This window comes from Ranitomeya imitator, chromosome 1 (genome assembly GCF_032444005.1).
Source record: "Ranitomeya imitator isolate aRanImi1 chromosome 1, aRanImi1.pri, whole genome shotgun sequence".
NCBI classification, from domain to species: Eukaryota; Metazoa; Chordata; class Amphibia; order Anura; family Dendrobatidae; genus Ranitomeya; species Ranitomeya imitator.
The window spans coordinates 80,898,264-80,923,078 of record NC_091282.1 but is presented as its reverse complement, the minus strand read 5'-3'; the positions used below and the strand labels follow the sequence as shown (position 1 = coordinate 80,923,078).

Genomic DNA, 24,815 nt, shown 5'->3' with positions numbered 1-24,815 from the left:
GCTTTCTGAGGTAATACATTTCACTATTTGTTTTATCACAGGAGTGAGTGTTTCTGCCGTGTCCCCAGTGCTGTGAGCTCATCAGAAATCATGTGAGTGACATATAAACTCAGAGACCGCTGGAGCTTTAATGTCACTGACTCGTTTTCTGATGAGCTCAGGGGGCTGGAGATGAGGCAGAAACAATCTTTCAACAGCCTTAACATTCAATTTGATTAGTTGGAACTCCCTTTAATTAACTGTGTTTGCTTTAGGTTTTGGGTTATTACAATAGATACAGTATCGACAGTAAGAACCTCATCAGTGAAATCAAAGCCATTACAAGTGACCCAAAGGAGAGATTTTTCTTCAATGTGTCAGATGAAGTAGCGCTGCTAGATCAAGCCGGGACCCTGGGAGAGAGAATCTTTAGTATCGAAGGTAAAGTTATATTAAAAAAATATATTGATTTACAATGTTGTGCGTAGTGATGTTCTGAGATATAAAATAGACATATTGTACATCTTTAGATGATTAGATTAAAATGTGTAGCCCCAATGGGTGTGGATCTGTTGATCTAATTGATGGTAATTCCACCGAATCCATAAAATGTAATGAGTGAGGTTAACAGCCACAGCCATCCTAGTGGTGACAATCACAGGCATCTAGCAAGTAGCTGAGATGTGGGGACTTCTTCATGGTAACATCTCAGGCCAAGAGATACCGAGAGGAAGATTCCAACTAGACAGCACAGGCACCCTAGAAGATTCTGTTTTCTCTCAACATTGCATTGGGTTTATTATCTTGATGAATACTCCAAGGCTTCACTGCAAGTTGGTTCTCAGGAACTTAATTTTGTGATTGAAGGAACGAGGAAGGCTGCTGTCATGCGCGGGCTGGGAAAGTCCGGCGGACGACACAACTTACACACACAACGGGATGAAAAAAGGGAGAGGAAGGCCCTAACAATAAGGAACGAGGGATGGAGCATCTCCTAAACAACACCCTGTGTTTATCCCTAAGCCCCCTTAACGCCCTATGCGGGTCCTTCCCACGCCACCGTCATGGGCCTAGTTTGGGCTGTCACCTCACAACTACCCTTGCTAGTACACTGGCCGGCAACAACGCTAGCCTCACCACTGAAGATGGTGTAAACATAGGGGATAGACAAGCACGAGACAGACAAAGTAAGAAAACAAGTAACTTAGCTCCAGGCTCTGCTGCCAAGCTCCACACCACAGAGGATACGGAAACAAGACCCAAAACTCCACAGAAGTAGCAGATTCAGTGCTGACACCAGAGAGCTGCAAACTCCAAAGCTGGTCTACATAGAATAACTCTATCACCAACAGTCAGCTGATGCGTCAGGTGACTATTTAAAGTATGGTGGGTGTGGTCACCACCCACATCAGCTGACCAGCAGCTGCAGCAAGCTGCCAGCAAGGAAACTGGCATTAACCCTTGCTGGCCAAAAGTAAGAACCATATTTAAATTAAAGCAGAACCAGAGCTGTCATGACTCCAAAAATGAGTCATGACAGCTGCATGCGTAGAGTCGGGAACACTCTGGCCAGATCTTTTTTCTGCTCTGTATTCAGGGACGCCACCAACCGGAGCGCTCTTGGCTCTACGTACGCAGCCTTCCTCGTTCTATGATTGCTGGACTCATTGAAATAGTTCCTGCTCTCACCTACATGCTGGACGCCAAAAGCAGCAAAAATCATCAAATCAAGTCTTGTGAGTAACCAGTTCATGGTGCCAATAACCGCATGGCATATGGCATCTAGCAACTCTAGGGACTTTTTACGACTATGGAATGATACATGTACAATATGTGTTGGTTTGGTTTTCGCTGCGCTACGTCTTTATAATATGGAATATTTCTTTCTGTGCAAAGAAATGATGAGGATCTGATATAGCCATATAAATATATATATATATATATATATATATATATATTTATATATATATTTACACTATCATCTATCTTCTATGCAGGTACAACACAAGGCGGAGAAACCTTCCAGATGGAAATGTCACAAGTTGGCTTCAGCGCACAGTATTCCAAAACTAAGGTACGATGAAAGTCCTAATATCGTCTGTGTAATCTGCTTCCTATAGAAGTGACTTCCAACGATGTTCCGGGGATTTACCCAAATGTTCAGTTCCTAAGCAATACAAAAAATGCTTTGTGTGTTTCCAGCATTCAATGTATTTTCCTTTAGCCAATTCCAACAAAAATTCTGACTTTAAGCACCAGTAAAATTTCAAGAAAAGAAAAAAAAAATATTAGTGTATCTCGTGGTCTTACACAAGGTCCAGTCCGGAGCATTGTTTAGAAGGAAGGTTTGCTGATGGCTATATTATAAGCAGCTCTCCGGGGGCTTGTGTAGTAATTGGGAAGATTTCCCTGCAGGAAGGAGAGAGGTGAAGGTCCTGGGAAGTTCATATTAAGAAGAGAAATAAATGAATATATTACAATACTGAATTGCATCATGGAAAATATACAGTCACTATACATCTGGCCTGGACCTGCTGTCTGCAGTCGGGAAACTCCTAGGATCTGAAACTGAACTGTATCCCATCCCTAAGTTTATATATATATATATATATATATATATATATATATAAAAGCTCAGGATGTATATAAATGTTGCTAAATATTAAATAACCACAACATTGTATATATTATTTATTGCATGCATATATCAGAGCGCTGTGTCATAGGTTTTAATTGGATGTCTCACTTGCAGGCATCATTGATATTGGGAGCGGTTGGTGCCTACGACTGGAGCGGCACAATAGTTCATCAGAATGCAAAGCAGTTTTCCATTTTTCCCTATAATGCATTTGAGAAAGTCATACACGGGAAAAATGAAAGTTCTTACCTGGGTGAGTTGTACCACAAAGCGCAGTAATTACACGCATGAATTATTTTACACTATATGGATAAAAATCTACACCTACAGGATCATTTATGACCTCCCAATCCATAGGCATTAATATGGAGCTAGTCCACCATTTACAGCTATTACGGCCTCCACTTCTAATAGATCGTGGAGATATATGTGGGATTTTTTGCCCATTTATTAAGAAGAGAATTTGTGAGGTCAGACACTGATATTGGAGGAAAGGGCCGGGCTCACAATATCCGTTCTGGTTGATCTCGAAGATGTTTGATGGGGTTGAGGTAGGGGCTGTGTGCGGCCAGTCACATTTTTACTTCCCCAAACTCACCCCACCATGTCTTTATGGACCAGCTATGTGCACTGGACACATTCATGGGGAACTGAAAAGGGCCTTCACCAAACTGTTCCCACGGAGTTGGAATATAAAATTTGTCTAAAATGTTTTGTTTGCTGAAGCATTAAGATTTCCCTGCAAAGGAGCTAAGGGGTGAAGGCGACCCATGAAACAAAGTTGGCACGATGCAGTCAGGCAGGTACCATTCTCCTGGCATTTACCAAACCCAGACTCATCCATGAGATGCCAGATTGAGAAGCGTGATTCATGCACTGCTCCAGAGTCCAGTGTCGGCTACTTTATACCACTCCAAACCTATAACTCTGCCCTTCACATTGCCAAACAGACCTACTTCACCACCCTGATCTCCTCACTATCCAACAACCCCAAGAAACTTTTTGACACCTTTCACTCCCTCCTCAGGCCAAAACCTCAAGCCCCTATCACAGACATTTGTGCTGGTGACCTGGCCTCCCACTTTATAGAGAAAATAGACAATATCCGTCAGGAAATCCGCTCCCAGACACAAAGTTCAGTGACTCCCATCCCTCCCTGCATCTCCCCTGGCTCATTCTCCACATTTGATCCCATCACAGAAGAAGAAGTCTCCAGGCTCCTCTCTTCTTGTCCGACTACATGCTCTACCGACCCCATTCCCTCTCATCTCCTCCAGTCTCTCTCTCCAGCCGTCACTACTCACCTAACTACAATCTTTAATCTCTCACTCTCCTCAGGCATTTTCCCGTCCTCCTTCAAACACTCTATCATTACTCCGTTACTAAAGAAACCCACTCTCAACCCATCCTGCACAAACAACTACAGATCGGTCTCCAATCTCCCCTTCATCTCTAAACTCTTGGAGCACCTGATCTACTCCCGCCTTACCCATTACCTCTCCATTCACTCTCTCCTAGACCCTTCACAGTACGGCTTCCACCCCCTACACTCAACAGAAACTGCACTCATCAAAGTGACCAACGACCTTCTGACAGCAAAATGTAACAGTGACCACTCTCTGCTCATTCTTCTCGATCTTTCTGCAGCTTTCAACACTGTTGACCACCCTCTCTTACTCTCTAGGCTCCAGTCACTTGGCATTTAGGACATTGCTCTCTGCTGGTTCTCCTCCTATCTTTCTGACCGTTCCTTCATTGTTCTGTACTCTGGCTTCACTTCATCTTCTCTTCCTCTCACTGTTGGGGTACCTCAGGGCTCAGTCCTTGGCCCCCTTCTCTTCTCCCTCTACACAGCCCCAATTGAACAGACCATCAGCAGATTTGGCTTTCAGTACCATCTTCATGCCGACGACACACAACTATACACGTCATCCCCTGGCCTTACTCCCACTGTACTACAGAACAAGAACACCACTGACTGTCAGTCCGCAGTCTCTGACATCATGTCCGCTCTCTATTTGAAACTCAACCTCTCCAAAAGTGAACTTCTTCTGCTCCCACCATCTACTAACCTCCCTAAATATGATGTTTCCCTCTCCGTGGGTGGCACCAAAATAACACCCCAGCAGCAGGCGCGCTGTCTGGGTGTTATGTTTGACTCTGATCTCTCCTTCGCATCCCATATACAATCTCTTGCCCGCTTGTGCCGCTTACACCTAAAGAACATCTCTAGAATCCGCCCTTTTCTCACTATAGAAACAACAAAAACCCTCACCATTGCCCTGATCCACTCCCGCCTGGACTACTGCAATGCTCTATTAATTGGCCTCCCCCTCACGCGACTTTCCCCTCTCCAGTCCATCCTTAATGCAGCAGCCAGGGTCGTCTATCTAGCTAATCGTTACTCGGACGCGTCCACTCTTCGCCAGTCGTTACACTGGCTGCCCATTCATTACAGGATACAATTCAAAGTACTTGTTCTCACCCACAAAGCTCTCCACAGTGCGGCACCCCCTTACATCTCCTCCCTCATTTCTGTCTATCAGCCTAACAGACCACTGCGCTCTGCAAATGACTTTCGACTAACCTCTGCACTAATCCGTACCTCCCACTCCTGACTACAAGACTTCTCCCGTGCTGCGCCAATCCTCTGGAATGCTCTACCCCAAGATATTAGGACCATCCACAATTTGCATAGTTTTTGGCGCTCCCTCACAACACATTTGTTCAGAGTGGCCTATCATGTTCCCTAATCAGTTATTTTGCTTGTGTGTAGCCCATTCACTACTTCCATCCCCCACTCCCTGAAGATGGCTGGACCATCATTGTAAATACATCATTGTAAATACACACCTGTACTTTGTATCTCCCCCTCCTCATTGTAGATTGTAAGCTCTTACGAGCAGGGGCGTCTTGTGTTGCTTTAATTATTGTATTGTTAACATTGTTACTTATGACTGTTGTGTTTGAAGCTGTTAAACTGTAAAGCGCTGCGGAATATGTTGGCGCTATATAAATAAAGATTATTATTATTATTATTATTATTATTATTATTACTCCATCCGATGCTTGGCATTGTGCTTGGTGATGTAAGGCTCCAAGCAGCGGATCGGCAATGATGCCAAGAAGATCATCAGTTTTTTTGCTGATGTCCGTACCAGAGATGCTTGAATCAGTGTTGGTCATGTACTATACACCTGGGCACCCGGTGACCCCACTCTGTCACTTTGTATGGTCTTTGTGGCTGAGTTGCAGTGTTCCTATAAGATGCAGAGCTCCTATAAATGAGACATAAAGACACCTATAAGTAGTAGGGTACTGTAGACGTGCCAAGAGCGAGAACATAAAGAGCAATTACGGTATGTAGATGACATTCAGGACGAATTGTGGTGGGGCGCATTCTGTACCCTCTTGGGTCCTGTAAGACTCATGTCGGTGTGGTAGTTGGGGGCAGGTATATCTCGCCCAGGTATTTGTCCTATGTGAATTAGGCCACTCAGTATCTTCAGGATGCTAATGGGTTAACAAGTGCAGGAATAAAGGATGACCAGCTGGGGGTTAACAGCGTCAGCCTGGGGCACACAGATTGCCTGTCTGTGTGAGACAAACGTGAGTGAGAGCTGTGCTCAAGAATTTTGTGATGTAAGCTGGGTGGGAGTAGCCCCCCCAGTTGATGAGATAGAAACGTGTTGGTTTAGTTAGCGCCGGACAGGCTAGGATTTATTTTTATGTTTTGTTTTTTCTATGTTGCTTTCACGTTAATAAATCTGACCTGAGGTCAGCCTGCTCAGAAACCTGCTGTCGCCTCAGATTCAATTCGCAAACCACGTGGCCTTTGACCACAGCAAAGGCGATCCCGGAGTGTTGTGTCACAGTCCCGAGACTCAGAAGAAGGTAAAAGTCTTTTGTCCGAGCACTGTTCTTGGTTCAAGGAGGAGTTGACACACTTGTCTAAATTTATTATGTATAAATGGTAAAAAATGAAATTCTATTCGAAATATATCATACACAGCTCCATTCTGTATGTGATTGCAATCTGAGACTGATCTCTAAGACTGATCCATGATGATGGAAAATCTTTGGATCAGTCTTAGATCACAATAACTTAAATAATGAAGTTGTATAATTGTTTTGTTTTACGTTATATTTATTTCCTTTGCTTAGAGCGACATTTTAAACTATTCGCACATACTAATTCTAGACAGTGTGGCAAACCTTCCTTGAACCAGGGAAAGCACTGCGACAGAGACCAATTTTGTTCCTCCTCATTAATACTGATTAACTGATCTGAACTGCACCGCACCAAAAGTGATTGAAGACAGCAGTTTTACAAGCTAAAATATTTGCACAGGAGTTCTGCCTTACAGCCCAAATCAGCCCGATGATCGAGGATATGATCACCAAAATTTGTCAGTTCACTGGTAATATTACACACTGTGCAGTGTATCTTTTCACTTTTAAGGATACATTTTTTGGGCACCAAAATTTTGTTCTACCTCATCTGGGGCTGGTTGGATGCAATATCATTAGATCATTAGACAGAAGAGTTGACTATGCCATATGATCCATAGTTGACCCCCACTAATAATAGGCAGATCCCACACTGAAGCCGAGTCCTGCTTTCCTGCTATTTTGAGTTCTTCGACCTTGAATATCTCATTAATTAATAAGCCATGGTACTTGATTACTCCTTCTCATTTGTTCAGTAGTTTCGATAGGGAGACACATTAACAGAGGTATCTCACAACTATCATATAGCTATAGTTCTGTAACTGGTAGACGTATGACCGCTTGGACCCCATCACTCGCGAATAGGGGGTCCTGAGGTCTGATTTGAATGATTTGTTGGTGCACTTGCATGGCTATAACACTGTTCATTCTTATGGAAGCAATGTATGACCATAGACAGTAATACGGGACCATTGTGTCAGAGAGGAGCCAGAAGACCGCAGTGTCTGATTTCACGTACTCCTGCTCTGATTAGAAGCACTTCACCTTAATATTAAACAGTGTAGGTTTCTGTTAGCAGTACAGGGGTTAAACTGTTCAGCTTAGAGTCTCTGAATCCTCCCTGCCTGGATCATCTCAGCTGTGTAGTATTGGCCACTCCCCTCTGCTATATATACTCGCCTCTGGCAATCTGGATTGCCACTTAAGTCTTGTACTGCTTGGTGTGGCGTGAAAGAGTTGGTTGTTGGTAGAGGCATTTGGAGTATTGTTCTGTGACTGTTGCTTGGACTTTTTGGCTGTTTGCAAATACTTTTCCTCTCTTATTTGGTTTACATTCCTTTTCTCCCTGGTGTTCCTCTCTGTTGTCTGTAAGTGCATATTGGTGATTGGTATTTTTCCTTTATCTCTGTACATCCTTCCTTGTTTGTCTGATTTGTGTATATTCATACACTATTACTCCCAACTCCCAACTTCACAGGGTGGGGGAGGGGGACAGATAGGGATGATTCAGGAGTTCAGCAAGGTATGTGCCCCGGTGTCTTCACCATCAGAAGAATTGCAGGGAGCAGGGATAGCTAGGGCCCCCTAGCGTTAGGGACAGGGAAAAAGCCCTGGTTAGTCTGACAACAGAGTCTTGACACATTGTTCTTGTGACTGGTCAAGGTCCCAGTAGGTAGACCATCACCAAGCTTGTGGTTAGATGATACATTGATACATATACTTGATATATTCCTCTTAATATCTGCCCATGCACACATGATTAGAGATTGGCTAACCCCTGGATGTTGCAGCTTGCAGCTGTCAGTTTTTACTGGCAGGTTATCAAAAATACAGGGGAACCCGCATCGGCTTTTTAAAAAAAAAAATTTATATAGAGTGCAGGCGCTGGCTGATGAAAACTCCCATCAGCCGCCCCAACTCTCGCTGTTATTAGTTTCAGCAGGCGGAGGCTGATGGGAGTAGTAGTCCCATGAACCAACGAGTGATTGGAGGTGAACTTTTTACCTCCAATTACAGCTTCGGGCTCATGCTTTCATTTGACAGCGTGGGAATCACGGCTCTCAGACCAGCAGTAATAATTAAACCGCCGATCAGATGCACTGCATACCGCGAGAAACACCCAGTATTCGGGGTGCCGTACCCATACTGATGAAGTCTGTGTTCAGAGTCAGTGCCCGAACAGTAGGTGTTTGGTATGTAGCCCAAACTTTACCATTCGGGTCTGCCCATCTCTACATATGATCATTCCGTGAAATGGGGCAATCAATTTTAGGCAAATTATGATCATTGGGCATCTAGGACGACCTACTAATTTTGATCTCTCTACCACAAAGCTATAATGAATGGATCAAAACAATGTGAGGAAGAAAAAAGGGAAAATCACCACCTCACCAGTGATGGAGGAGTGGCAGATAGGGTGCACAGATAGCTCCAGGCTGGTTCCTGGGTGGAATATGCAAGAGGAAAAGGGTTTTCATTCAGCAACCGCTATACCAAATTTAAAAAAAAAATCTAAATCTATTTATATGGGTTAACAGTAGGAGTCCAGATATCTGGTTTTGAGAAAAACCCTCTTAATGATGCCGTTTTGCTCAGAACATGTAGACCAAACGTGTGGTTTGTTTTTTTCTCCAGTTTTTAATGTTAACCCAAATAGATGGTAATTTTTAGATTTTTTGTTATTTGATATACCGACTGCTCGATGAACACCCTTTTTCTCCTTCATAATGAATGGATGCCAAGGTTGATGCTATTCTGCCGTGTCTCTGTGTAGGAGCTGCGCCCGCGTAGATAGACATCTGTTTTCAGGCTACTGTCAGATGACAACCAGACATTGCCTTCTGCGTGGACCCTTCCGACTGCACACGATATGTGAAAATTATCCTTTCCCTGATCTGTAGGATATTCTGTGTCCGTCATCAACATGGCAACAACCGTGAATTACGTTGGGGGAGCCCCAAGAACCAACTACACCGGACAAGTTGTGGTGTACAACATAAATGCTCAGGGGAATGTGACGGTCCTACAGATCCAGAAAGGAGAACAGGTATGGAGCAATGAAGGAACACTCCCAATACTGCAGGACACCACTCCTGACGTGTCTGCCTTATTACATGACTTACAAACAATCCGTCACTTTAGGTTTTTTTTCAGAAATGAATAGTAATTGTGAAAATAATAAACTTTGAAATCTTCCTCTTTCTCCTCCTAGGCTGATCATTAAGTCTCAAAATTCTCAATTTACAAGTAAGCGCAGATTTCCCTATTTCTGAGATAGGTGATAACCGTTGGTGCTCATAGAATTCTATGGAGAGCTGTAACTGCCATTTCAGGAGAACTTGCAGCAGAATGTCTGTAGCTCCTCCCCTTCACAGAATTTTACAAGCACCAACTGTCATCTCCTATTTTAGTAATGGGAAAATCTGTCCTCACTGAATCCAGAGTCACAGATTATACCCATGAATTGAAAGAGACACAGATAAGATCTATTACAAAGTTCCTTTTTTTTTGCACTATTAATTTAAGGAATAAAAATTAAAATGATGGTTATTCCTTAACGCCACATGAAATAATAATTACTAGTACTGAACTTTGCTTTGTTAGTCTTCCTGTTAAAGTATAAATACATTCTTAGCTAAAAACTGGTGTAACTTAAAGGGGTATTCTCTATAGGATGGGGGATAAGTTTCTGATTGCTGAGACCCCCACCCCAAGAAGTGGCGCTCTGAAGAGTCCATGTATGTAAATGGAGCGGCACTCAATCACTGCCTCATTTTAATTTACTAAACACAACTAGTAGCATATGTAAAGAAGATTTTTATTTTATGTCAGAGGCGTACATGGTCTTTAAAGCTTCTAGGCCGTAGAGCAAGAATTGCAAAAGGGCCCAGACCTACCATGCATCAACATCTCAACAGAGAAGAGCGACCAGGATGGTGAGCAGACTGCAAACTATGTCCTACAAGGAAAGGTTAAAGGATCTGGGAATGTTTAGCTTGCAAAAAAGACTGAGAGAAGACTTAATAGCTGTCTACAAATATCTGAAGAGCTGTCAGTGTAGAGCAGACCTGGGCAAGATGCGGCCCACGGGCCGCATCCGGCCCGCCTGATGATTTTGAGCGGCCCGCCAGCTAGCTGTCACTTCTAACAGCCGCCCCCGACACCGCTCGGCCTGCCGCCAGCCGCTTCTGAGGAGGACCGCTGGATGCTGGAGTGAAGGCCAGGTTGATTACCTGTTTATCGGTGGTGGCGGCCATCTTCCCGAGGCCGCGCGTGCGCAGATGGAGTGCTCTGCTTCACGGGGCTTCAGGAAAATGGCCGCGGGAGGCCGTGCGTGCGCAGATGGAGATCGCGGCGGCCAATTTCCTGAAGCCGAGTTTGCAGATTTAGATCTCGGCTTCAGGAAAATGGCCGCCGCGATCTCCATCTGCGCACGCGCGGCCTTCCGTGGCCATTTTCCTGAAGCCCCGTGAAGCAGAGCACTCCATCTGCGCATGCGCGGCCTCGGGAAGATGGCCGCCGCCACCGATATTCAACCCGGCTCTGCTGCTCACATTGCATTCCGGGCCGCTGCATCACCTCACCGGTGGAAGGGGCCCTGCGCACGCCATACCGCACCTCTGCCGCCGCACCACCACTGCTGCAACCCCCCATGAACACCAGGCCGTGGCGTCGCCCGCCTAAGCAGGAAGGGACCCTGCTCAGGTGCACGCCACACCACATCACCCCACCTCTGCCGACACCATGCCTCCTGTGACCCTGCTCTGCTACCGCCAGCCCTCAGGTAAGAATCTTACTGTAAGATACTGTAAATTCGGACAATAAGACGGACCCCCGTCTTATAAAAAATCTTTTTTTCTGCAATTTTCACACCAAATTTGGGGTGCGCCTTATGGTCCGGTGCGTCTTATAGCCCGAAAAATACGGTAATTATATTAGTTCGGCCCTCTAAAACCATCCCACTTTCTCATGCGGCCCCATGGCAAAATTAATTGCCCACCCCTGGTGTAGAGGGATCATTATTCTCATTTGCACATGGAAACACGAGAAGCAATGGGAGGAAACTGAAAGGGAGAAAATACAGATTAGATATTAGAAAAAACTTTTTGACAGTGAGGTGATCAATGAGTGGAACAGGCTGCCACGAGAGGTGGTGAGTTCTCCTTCAATGGAAGCCTTCACACAGAGGCTGGACAGACATGTTTTGAGATGGTTTAGTGACTCCTGCATTGAGCAGGGGGTTGGACGGACCAGATGACCCAGGAGGTCCCTTCCAACTCTACCATTCTAGGATTCTATCTAATATTGGTGTTTTCCTCTGTGACAGAGGTTTCCCCTCACGGCACATTCTGCTATCTCTGCTCCCTGCACTACTACGACCCTGCAGCTGTCACCATATCCTTCCTGGTACGCTGTGTCCTTACATAGTCTGAGAATGTCCGCTTTAGGACTCCTCGCATTAGCATATGTATCAGACGAGTGCAATGTGAGGACAAAAGTCATTGCACTCGGATCAATGTGCGAGCGAGCCCTTATTCCAAGTGCCGGGGTTTTAGGGAGCAAAGCAAGACTTCTCTTTAGGGCTCACTCACACTAGTGTATAAGATGGCCGAATGCTATGTGACGTTTTATCAGCCCAATATTATACTATGGGGTTGTGCTGACCAGCTCTGTTTTTCACATGCTGATTTGGCATGAGAAAACAACTACAGAATGCTTCAGTAATTGGATCACACGCACCAGTACAAGTCTATCAGACTGCACACCGATGACATCCGAGTGCAGTCCGAGAATGGAGAAGATGGAGACATTAAGTTCTCCATCTTCTCCGCACCTGTTATCCCATTCTCTCATGCTAGAAAATCGGATCACACTACAGTGACACTCGGCTCACACTGTGATAGAGTTAGGTCTGAGTGACATTAGCATATTCGGACCGATTCTCTCTCATAAGAGAATCGACGGCCGTGTGAGCGTATCCTTAGCATATCCATAGGGCCGTAAAAATTGGACTGAGATCGGATCGCAGTGCACGAACTGGCCGGAGGTTCTTCTTCATCATCATTCTACCAGCACTTCAGGTATTAGAACTACCTCTCACTTTCAATCAAGTTTTCTGGGTGGAGTTTATTAGCCTGTTTGCAGCTTTTTATGTGTCACTTGTGTTAATGGATGGAGGAAGCCTATAAATACACATTTTCATGTTTGCCTAAATCTTGATAACTAGATATAGCATCAATATCAGGATTAGCGCCTTTTTTCCATTTGTAACGCTGCTTCTTCTATATCTTTCCCCTCCAGATCGGCTCGTATTTCGGCAGTGTCCTGTGCTCTGTGGATGTCGACAAGGATTCGGTGACAGATATTCTATTAGTGGGAGCTCCTATGTATATGAATGAGTACAAGAAAGAACAAGGACAAGTCTACCTATTTACTATCAAGGGGGTAAGAGTGAAATTTTCATTAGAATCTGTTTAGTTTTATATTTTTTTTTTCAAGTGAAAACAACTTTAGACTAAAATTTGCTGCAAACTTTCCCTTTAGGCGGAGGCTAAAACTTGAGAAACGAGTATTTTGGGCGTGCTCATGATTTGCAGCTGCTAGACAGCCTGAATACATGTGGGGATTTCCTAACAAACAGGCAATCCCTGAATGTGTTCAGGTTGTAACGAGCAGTAACTCGAGTAACGAGCATCATCACTAATTCCGACCTGTATGTCTTTGTTGGTAGCGCCATTACAGTTTACTCAAAATGTAAACTTAGAAAGTCGTGTTCATTTTTAATAATTTTGCTTAGCATCACAGGAATAATGTGTAAAAAATGTATGCGGTCCATGTTTTGTCTTGACAGTATTACAGTTACGTACCTCCTAATTTAAAACTTGAGTTATATTAAAATATATGTCCATACCCTGATCCACCAAGACACAAGCCACCATCTTCCTTGTAGAGACTATTCTCTTACTGTATCACAGTATATTGTAAATGTAATAGTCTCCTATGGATAGAAGAACAAACATAACCACGGTCTGACCACTTCCTATCGACTGTAGCATCTAAGGTATCAAGCTGCCAAGTTCAGAACTAGCTCTGAAAGCGACAGAGATGGTGTAGGCTCCATAAGAGCACACCCAACATCCACTGTATGCACAGAATATGTCAAGAAGAAGTTAAGCCCTGAAATTTGTGAGGTGCGTCCTATTTGGATCCGAGTTGTTTTTCCAAGCACATCCCACAGATGACCAATCAGAATGAGATATGAAGAATTTGGAGACAAGTAACCAGTGGGCTTGAGGTCTGGAGAATTTGGAGACATGTCCCCAGAGGTATTGAGATGTGAGGACTTAGGAATTAAGACAATTTATCAAAGGGATTGAGAATGGAGGAATCTGGAGACATGACACCAGAGGACATGAGGTTTGGAGAATTTCGAGACACATCACCAGAAGGACTGAGGTCTGGCGAATTAAGACAAGTCATCAGAGGGATTGAGAACTGAGGAAATAGGAGATGAATCACCAGAGGAATTGAGATCTGGAGAATTCAGACAAATCAGAGGAATTGAGAACTTGGGAATTTGGAGACTCGTCGCCAGAGGGATTAAGACCTGAGATTTTAGATAAAAGTCACCAGAGGAGTTGAGATCTGGGGATTCTGGAGACAAGTCATTATAGAGGCTTTGTCATGTTCCTTAACCCCTTCATGACCAGGGGATTTTTCGTTTTTCCGTGTTCGTTTTTCGCTCCCCTCCTTCCCAGAGCCATAACTTTTTTATTTTTCCGTCAATTTGGCCATGTGAGGGCTTATTTTTTGCGGGACGAGTTGTACTTTTGAACGACATCATTGGTTTTAGCACGTCGTGTACTAGAAAACGGGAAAAAAATTCCAAGTGCGGTGAAATTGCAAAAAAAGTGCAATCCCACATTGGTTTTTTGTTTGGCTTTTTTGCTAGGTTCACTAAATGCTAAAAATGACCTGCCATTATGATTCTCCAGGTCATTACGAGTTCATAGACACCTAACATGACTAGGTTATTTTTTATCTAAGTGGTGAAAAAAATTTCCAAACTTTGCTAAAAAAAAAAAAAAAAAAATTGCGCCATTTTCCGATACTCGTAGCGTCTCCATTTTTCGTGATCTGGGGTCGGTTGAGGGCTTATTTTTTGCGTGCCGAGATGACGTTTTTAATGATAGCATTTCGGTGCAGATACGTTCTTTTGATCGCCCGTTATTGCATTTTAATGCAATGTCGCGGCGACCAAAAAAACGTAATTCTGGCGTTTCGAGTTTTTTTCCCGCTACGCTGTTTAGCGATCAGGTTAATACTTTTTTTTATTTGATAGATCGGGCAATTCTGAGCGCGGCGATACCAAATATGCGTAGATTTGATATTTTTTTTATTGATTTATTTTGATTGGGGCGAAAGGGGGGTGATTTAAACTTTTATGTTTTTTTTATTTTTTTCACATTTTTTTAAACTTTTTTTTTTAACTTTTGCCATGCTTCAATAGCCTCCATGGGAGGCTAGAAGCAGGGACAGCACGATCGGCTCTGCTACATAGCAGCGATCTGCTGATCGCTGCTATGTAGCAGAATTGCACGTGTGCTGTGAGCGCCGACCACAGGGTGGCGCTCACAGCGACGGGCAATCAGTAACCATAGAGGTCTCAAGGACCTCTATGGCTACAATGGAGACGCATCGCCGACCCCCGGACATGTGACGGGGGTCGGCGATGACGTCATTTCCGGCCGCCCGGCCGGAAGCGGTAGTTAAATGCCGCTGTCTGCGTTTGACAGCGGCATTTAACTAGTTAATAGGTGCGGGCAGATCGCGATTCTGCCCGCGCCTATTACGGGCACATGTCAGCTGTTCAAAACAGCTGACATGTCCCGGCTTTGGTGCGGGCTCACCGCGGAGCCCTGCATCAAAGCAGGGGAGCCGGCATCGGACGGTATAGTACGTCCGATGCCGGTAAGGGGTTAAACCTTTACTAAACAAGTTTCTCTCGTGCATCACCCCTACTCTGGAACTCTCTACCACAACATATCAGACTCTCACCTACCATCGAAACCTTCAAAAAGAGCCTGAAGACCCACCTCTTCCGACAAGCCTACAACCTGCAGTAACCACCGACCGACCAAACCGCTGCATGACCAGCTCTACCCTCACCTACTGTGTTCTCACCCATCCCTTGTAGATTGTGAGCCTTCGCGGGCAGGGTCCTCTCTCCTCCTGTACCAGTTATGACTTATATTGTTTAAGATTATTGTACTTGTTAATATGTATACCCCTCCTCACATGTAAAGCGCCATGGAATAAATGGCGCTATAATAATAAATAATAGTAATAAGTTTGGAATATGGCAGAGGCATTATTCTGCTGAAAGAGACCACTGGAGTAGGGAATTAGGGAATCAGTGGCATAACTCAAAGCAAGTAACTCAGGTGTACACGCTCCCTTCAACATGATGGAGAAGAAATATTCATTCATGAGTCCAGGCCTCCATCTTCTACTCCGCGGTCCAGTTCTGATGCTCATTGTAGGCAGTTTTGATAGTGGACATTGTGATCTCCATGTCATTGCTCAGACGTCTAGCCTTATGATAATATTTATTTTCTCTTACAGGGACTATTACAGCAGCGTGAATATTTAGAAGGCCCTAAAAGTGCGGAGAATACAAGGTTTGGAGCCGCCATAGCTGCACTTATGGATATAGATCTGGATGGATTTAATGATGTCATTGTTGGAGCTCCCTTAGAAAACCAGAACAGTGGAGCTGTTTACATCTACAACGGCGATAAAAATACAATCAAAACGAAATATTCCCAGGTAATTCAGGTTACATTTTAGAGAATTCGTTTTCTTTCTGCATTCCTGACTTGGTATGTTTGATATTCACACACTGATAAATGCACAATGCAGCGAAAAGCACGGAAAAAATAACGCATACCAAAAGAGGAAATATACAGGGCGGTAAAGTAATATAAAAATATATCAAACTAGCTGAAGAGCCCAGCGTTGCCTGGGCATAGTAAATATCTGTGGTTAGTTATAGCACCTCACTTCTCTTATTTTCCCATCACGCCAATCACATCTTTAATTTTCCCCCTCACATCTCTCATTTTCTCCCTCACACCTCTCATTTTCTCCCTCACTCCTCTCATTCCCGCCTAACACTTGTCATTTCGACCTCACATCTGTCATTTTCCGATCACTCCACTATTTTCCCTCACTCCTCTTTCGACCCCACATCTGTCATTTTCTGATCACTCCACTATTTTCCCTCACTCCTCTCATTTTGCACTCACACCTTTTCATTTTCACCTCAGTATATACATGTTTGTCATCTCCCTTATATATAGTATACACCTGTATGTCATCTCCTGTATATAGTATATACCTGTATGTCATCTCCCCTGTACATATAATATATCTGCTGTGTGTCATCTCCCCTGTATATAGTATATACCTGTATGTCATCTCCTCCTATATATAGTATATACCTGTATGTCATCTCCTTCTATATATATAGTATATACCTGTATGTCATCTCCTCCTGTATATAGTATATACCTGTGTGTCATCTCCCCTGTATATAGTATATATCTGTGTGTCATCTCCTCCTGTATATAGTATATACCTGTATGTCATCTTCTATATATAGCATATACCTGTATGTCATCTCCTCCTGTATATAGTATATACCTGTAGGTCATCTCCTCCTGTATATAGTATATACCTGTGTGTCATCTCCTCCTGTATATAGTATGTACCTGTATGTCATCTCCTCTATATAGTATATACCTGTGTGTCATCTCTCCTGTATATAGTATATATCTGTGTGTCATCTCCCCTGTATATAGTATATACCTGTGTGTCATCTCCTCCTGTATTAGACCTCGTTCACACGTTATTTGCTCAGTATTTTTACCTCAGTATTTGTAAGATAAATTGACAGCCTGATAAATCCCCAGCCAACAGGAAGCCCTTCCCCTGGCAGTATATATTAGCTCACACATACACATAATAGACAGGTCATGTGACTGACAGCTGCCGTATTTCCTATATGGTACATTTGTTGCTCTTGTAGTTTGTCTGCTTACTAATCTAATTTTTATTTTTGAAGGATAATACCAGACTTGTGTGTGTTTTAGGGCGAGTTTCGTTTGTCAAGTTGTGTGTGTTGAGTTGCGTGTGGCGACATGCATGTAGCGACTTTTGTGAGATGAGTTTTGTGTGGCAACATGCATGTAGCAACTTTTTGTGTGTCGAGTTGCATGTGACAGGTTAGTGTAGCAAGTTGTGTGCAGCAAGTTTTGCGCATGGCGAGTTTTGCGCATGGCGAGTTTTATGTGTGGTGCCTTTTGAGTATGTGCAAGTTTTGTGTGAGGCAACTTTTGCATGTGTTGCAAATTTTGTGCATGTGGCAATTTTTCCGCATGTGCAAGTTTTGCGTGTGGCGAGTTTTCCATGAGGTGAGTTTTGCACTTGTGGCGAGTTTTGCGTGAGCCTAGTTTTTGCATGTGGCGAGTTTTGCGCGTGGCGAGTTTTGAGCGGCGACTTTTGTGTTTCGACTTTTATGTGGCGAGGTTGGTGTATGTGTGGTGAAATGTGTGCTGAGGGTGGTATATGTGTCCAAGCACGTGGTAGCGTGTGGCGCATTTTGTGTGTGTGTTCATATCCCCGTGTGTGGTGAGTATCCCATGTCGGGGCCCCACCTTAGCAACTGATCGGTATATACTCTTTGGCGCCATCGCTCTCATTCTTTACGTCCCCCTTGTTCACATCTGGCAGCTGTCAATTTGCCTCCAACACTTTTCCTTTCACTTTTTCCCCATTATGTAGATAGAGGCAAAATTGTTTGGTGAATTGGAAAGCGCGGGGTTAAAATTTCACCTCACAACATAGCCTATGACGCTCTCAGGGTCCAGACGTGTGACTGTGCAAAATTTTGTGGCTGTAGCTGCGACGCCTCCAACACTTTTCCTTTCACTTTTTTCCCCATTATGTAGATAGGGGCAAAATTGTTTGGTGAATTGGAAAGCGCTGGGTTAAAATTTCACCTCACAACATAGCCTATGACGCTCTCAGGGTCCAGACGTGTGACTGTGCAAAATTTTGTGGCTGTAGCTGCGACGGTGCAGATGCCAATCCCGGACATACACACATACACACACACACACACACACACACACATTCAGCTTTGTATAGTAGATTTTATATAACAAAAGAAATTTGATTAAACACTTACACAAAGAGACAAGAGGACCAACCAACTAGAATTGAAGAGGTTGGACAGTACTTTATAATGAATGGCCTATCTTTAGGGTAGGCCATCAATGTATGATCAGCAGGGTGCGACATCTGGCACCTTTGACAATCAACTGTGATTAGCAGCCAAAACTTCTCGGATCCTGCCGAAATGTAGCAGCGTCAACATATTTACTGCAGCTCTATCCCCTTCATTTGATTAGGGGGTGGATCTGCAGTACCTGGCTGTGGCCACCATAGTTTTGACGGCGCTGCTGTGTTCTGGCAGTATTGGAGACCTTCCATCCGGCGCCGATAACAGCTGATCGGGATGCTGCCAGATGTTGCGTGCCCATCGATCAGATATTCCAAGGTTAGGCCATCAATAAAAAAGTTGTAGCCAACCTCTTTAAATCAAAATGAATCAGTATAGTTCATGGTGTAGAAAAAGATGTTATCCAATGCGTAATCAATAAATAGTAATCACACACTAAGAAAAGAATAATGAATTAATGTAAAAGTAGTAATTGCATGAGAGAGGCAAGATACCGCTGACATAGAGATAGAAAAATCACAAAATCATAAAAAGACCAGTGTTCATCTGCAAATAAAGGTTTCTCCACCAATCCCCACGCATGTTTCGCACAAAGCTTTGTCAGGGGCCACCCATTTAATCCTTTGTGTATCTGTTTCTTTGTAGTCATAGTTTTTTTTTATATTTATTTATAAAATGTTATATACTTTTAAATTATATTATCATCCTTGCTCATTTTCTGTTTTAGCTATTATAAGCATAGGAGAGCTAAACCACCCACAGCCATTAGATTGATGTTTACTGAGCAGTCTGTTTTTGGAAATCAAAAGTGAGAAAACTATAGTCACCACTAGGGGGAGCTCTCTGCAAATGGGTTTATACTGCTACTTTCTATGCAGTGAGCGCCCCCTAGAGATGAGCACAGGAGAATACAATGAAAGTATGCAAAAATAGCAGGAGAAACAGTCTCCCGCTATGGACAGTCTCATAAGCTGCCCCTATGAAATGAAGGATATTTATATTTATTGGGAATCGAGAGTGATAACCAGTAGCCAAATATATTTTAGCTGGTAATTATCTGAAACCTCCATAATAGTCCACGTCGATGTGTCACATTTTGTTTTAGCGCCTCAGTACAAATTCAGAAGAATAAGTAGGTTCAGTACGGCCCCATAAACTGCGCCCTATTACTTGCCCGTCTACATGTCCTTACATAGATTTCTACACTTATCTTTTGTAATGAATGTGGATCCGATCTCTTTTTGTCAACTTTACCGTATAATTATAGTGTCATTAATGTGTTAACTTTGTCCGATGTTCAGAAAATCCTTGGCACCTCATTCACACCACCGCTGCAGTTTTTTGGGCGATCGCTAGATGGGCACAAAGATCTAAATGGAGATGCCATCACAGATGTAACTGTGGGTGCCGACGAGAAAGTCGTTCAGTTTTGGTGAGTAGTGCAGTCAATCCTGATCAGAAGAGAAATCAAACGTCCGAAACCCAGTAAAATAATTACCCATTGCTCCTAATCTGAAAGGGGAATCCACAGGATAGGTAATGTCTTGATTGGAGGACGTCCCACCATTCATTGTCTAGGGGACTGCGGGAAAGCACTCAGATATCTCCGACAGTCCCATAGACAATGAGTGGAACCTTCGTGTGCACGCGCGATCATTTATTCTTTTAGATGGGTTCTCTAGATCAGTGACATCTCTTGTGATCAGTACCTAATTATTAATTGTGACACTTAGTAGAAATTAGGGAGTCGATTCTCAAGAGCCTGGTCCAGTGGCCACACCGGTAGTCTATGGCCGCCAGCCGGGTCCCCGTATGAACATCTTCACTTCTGGTTTGTTGCCCTGTTGAGACATCATTGCTACGGCATGATGCATGCAAGACACCGTGCCACGACTTCTTATTAGAGGAGGTGCAGGAATCCCAGCAGGTAGGAGGTTGTCCACATCCACGGATTACTGACGTGGCCAGTGGACCAAGGTCCTTCAATTTGTTCCTCGCTTCCACTTATCTTTGCATACACCGGACTCCTAAACCCACAGACATTATAGGAGTCAAATATTGTAAGGCCAGTTTCCTACAGGGCTTGGTTCAATCAAGTCACCATGGTCTGGGTTGTGCGTCCATATTAAATTGGTGTCATATTTATCTGTCCTCTCTTTAGGTCGCAGAGTATCGCAGACGTGTCCGTGAAGGTTTCATTTAATCCTGATAAAATCGTCCTCACAAATAAGAACAGTGAGATTACTGTGAGGATCTGCTTTAGCGCTCACTTCAGACCGGCAAACTCCAGGCCACAGTTTGGTAATTAGTATTACAATTGTCCTATTTTTTCTTTTTTGTAATGAAATAATTGGAGTAAAATGGAGATGTGTGATAAGGCCGTGTGCGGATGTGTAACGGGGTCAAGCTGTCGGCCGATCGAGATTTCAGACCAAGGAGGAGGGTGTGGAAATATAGTAGGCTTCTGTGGCTGTTTGCTTCATGACCGCCATCACCCAACTGTTCCCCTCAGCCGGAGACCAGCACAAACATGATCGTTGCCTCTCGTCAGAGATTTGGGGCCCCTTGTGATTGGCAATGGCGGGTGTCACAAATGTCGGTCCCCCACCTAAAGTACTGGTTTGAACTGTTTGATTGCTGGGTCATAAAAAAGTAATGAAAATGTATGAAAACGTCCACAGAAATTGACCTAACGTTGTGCTCATTGTCACCTTCTGCTGATGACCACATCACTTAGCTAAGGAGTATGAGAAGGAGATACATTAGAGGGGTCTAACCCATATCGTAATGTCGTGGGTCATAGTATTGGCTTTTTAATAGAAATATGGTTGTTCCTGCGTAGCTACCTCACCATCGGGACCAACACAAGAAACCTGTGAGCTCTGATTTACTACGAACAGACTCCGAGAACAGACCCATAACTAGATCAGTGGTGACTCCATCAGCAGCCCAGCAGTGCAGCGTCCTTCTGTTATGGTGGATTGATCAGACTCATTATTATTATTATTAATAGTGTTGTCTTTCTCCTATTTTTGCTCCTCCATTCAGTGGCGATCACTTACAACGCAACGCTAGATGCTGATCTCGAGGCATCAAGAGTGACATCCAGAGGGCAGTTTAAGGAAAGTGGAGACCGATTCCTAACTAAGGCCACTGACATAAGCACGGAGGAAACATGCATTCATCACATTTTTAACGTTCAGGTACGTTGAACTGTAAAGTGATCCCCAGGAGATCCAGTGTGCAGGGACCTGCAGCACGGCGCCATTCCAGCTTCAGATCCTGCAATGCCAAATGACCGGGGAAAAATTAAAAACAAAAGTCTTCTAGCGATTATGTTAGGATTCTAGAAATCACTTTGAAAAGTCACCAAAGTTTTTTACGCCAGTTTAATTTACGACCCGCGGTGGCGTTCCTTACTCCAGAAATCTTACTCCAGTCCCTGACGTGAGAAGCTACGGATTCTGTAACAGGCCGACACCAACACCTGCCCTCATCAAGACCAGCATCAACATCACCCGTCTTGATAAATCTGGGCCATAGCTTGACTTTGTGCTATAATAATACCTCTAGCAATACATAGACTACGAAAAGCACAATTGCATCCAAGATCCTTCATACATAATTCTCCTAATATGAAGTTATGATAAACCCCTCTAACAGAGGCATAAGATAGGTGTGGGTTCGTGGGTTGGGTGCTTGTTAGGGGTGCACCAGAAATCCACTCTAACTAGGTCATTCAAGAGTAAATATATTTTATTATTTCTACTTAAAATTAGTTTTTATTATTTCACCTATTTCTTGCACTGATCAAATATGCTCAAATATGTCTACAAATCTGTCTCCAGTAATTGAGGAAAATACACCTGCTGTGTATAGAAGTCTAGGGAGAAGCTAGAGCCCAAAATAAGCAGAGTAAATGCTTTATCTTCTAGTGACTAAAGACTGCATATAGATAAACTAGTAAAAACTGCAGGATACGTTCTATAATGGCCAGAAATAGTGTTTTTTGTTATGTACACTCAGTTCTTGCCCCAAGTGGAGGAAAGCCAACCTAACCCTCTGCATCTGAATCCCACCACAGTACGGTATATAGTCCTCTTCCTGCTATGCTTTAGCTCATTCAGTATTTGCTAAGGACCCCTAATATTGTACCGAGCCCAGCACAGATCCAGATCGGGGTCTTCTGCATGTGACGGACAGATGGATGTGGTGAATGATGCGCTCATCTCGTCTTATTGTGGATCCGTGTCTGAGCCAACCAGACTGCTCAGTCCTACCACAGTATACGGATGCGTTCTGGTTAGCGCTTCTACAATAAGCTCCCAGTGCAGCTATAATTATAACACCATAATAAAAGAGGCAACGACGCTGCTACTAATTATAATGGATGTCAACAGGAAGAAGGAAAAGTGCTCCCTTGTGTCACAGTAGAGCGTAAAACCCTCGCTCCAAAACAGAAAAATGTGGGTTATTCTCAAGATAGTAACCAATTCCCTATAGGATAGGGGATAGCTTAATGATCGCTGGGGTCCAACCAACTGGGCTCTTGAACAGAGCGGAGGTGCGTTTTCTCGGTTTTTACTCCATTCATTGTCTATGGGACTTCCAGAGAAAGCAGTCCCATTATTATTGCTATTGTCAGCAGTCCCATATGCAATGAACGGAGCGGAGATCAAGAATGCTCCCCTTTGGCATCATTCAAGATGGAACTCGGAAGAACCTTGTTCCCGGGTTCCACAGCCACATCCCAGTGATTGCTGGGGGTCCCACAGGCTAGGTGATGAAGATATGATTGTTGGGGGGAGGGGCAATCACAAGAATGTGTTCACTGTGTGAATGGAACTGTAGTGCATATGCATGAGCACCGCTTTAGTCACTGTCTATGGCGGCCGTGGTCACGTATGCTCCCATGGATCTACATGTGTAAATGTCACACGTGTCACCAACTTGCGCTCGCGTGAAACATTGGTTCTCCTGTTCTTGGTCCTAGTAGTCAGAACCTTCCCTTTATTACAGATTTTGTGGCACAGAGCGGTAGTCGTGACCGAGCTGTGGTCTGGTTTTGCTCTGGCACTTTGCAGACAAGGGGTGTCCCAGGCCCAGTGTTCTGTTGGGTGTGGGGTGCATCACACTCACTTGTAGACCGCTGCCTCCAGGCTTCCATCCTCAGGAGCCGCCGCACACAATGCGTGGGGCACTAGGTTCTTTGTAACAGTCAAACATTTACTGAACGGCGCAAGTTCATCAGGTGGGCACAAGTGGGATAGGGCACAGCACTTCACTATTCCTCCTTCTTCAGTCCTGCCACTAGCTCGCCCTGGACTTTCCCCAAGCCTACTGATTCCGTCAGTCTCAGGGTTTTCTTGTCCACCTCGGCAGTGCACCTGGGATCCGCCATCACCTTCAGTCTTTCCATCTTCCCCTGTACTTCTGAGAACACGATCTGTCCGGCAGCCCCTATGTCAGACCTTAGACTCCTGGAACAAGCGACTCATGTTGCCCCTAGCAGCCCACCGCACCTGAACTTGGCCGTCACTATCCACTTCACTAACTCTCTCTGACCTCCCACTATCAGGAAGTGCCCCCTTTTTTTAACACTAGTGCCCGCCCACTGGGCTAGTCCTATCATTAACTATTCCCTATCTCAGGGGTCCCCAACTCCAGTCCTCAAGGCCCACCAACAGGTCATGTTTTCAGGATTTCCTTTGCATTGCACAGGTGATGCAATTATTACCTGGGCAAGACTAAGGAAATCCTGAAAACATGACATGTTGGTGGGCCTTGAGGACTGGAGTTGGGGACCCCTGCCCTATCTCATATACTAACCTATTATCCTTATCCTATGTCGTATGCCGTCCTAAGCTCATCCCATCCCATACTCACATTATCCATTAACACTTCACATGCTGTATATCACCATAACACATTACATAAGACACA

General features: G+C 44.1%; 1 protein-coding gene across 1 annotated transcript in view; it reads left to right on the top strand.

Moving 5' to 3' along the window:
• ITGA2 (integrin subunit alpha 2) overlaps nucleotides 1–24,815 on the top strand; it is a 160,468-nt gene that overhangs the window by 99,027 nt on the left and 36,626 nt on the right. Inside the window, exons 9-17 of the mRNA XM_069748544.1 lie at nucleotides 255–420; nucleotides 1,977–2,053; nucleotides 2,732–2,870; nucleotides 9,469–9,614; nucleotides 12,869–13,012; nucleotides 16,193–16,396; nucleotides 20,174–20,304; nucleotides 21,034–21,173; nucleotides 21,921–22,075. Of these exons, the coding sequence (XP_069604645.1) occupies nucleotides 255–420; nucleotides 1,977–2,053; nucleotides 2,732–2,870; nucleotides 9,469–9,614; nucleotides 12,869–13,012; nucleotides 16,193–16,396; nucleotides 20,174–20,304; nucleotides 21,034–21,173; nucleotides 21,921–22,075 (1,302 nt within the window). The remainder of the gene's footprint in view (nucleotides 1–254; nucleotides 421–1,976; nucleotides 2,054–2,731; nucleotides 2,871–9,468; nucleotides 9,615–12,868; nucleotides 13,013–16,192; nucleotides 16,397–20,173; nucleotides 20,305–21,033; nucleotides 21,174–21,920; nucleotides 22,076–24,815) is intronic.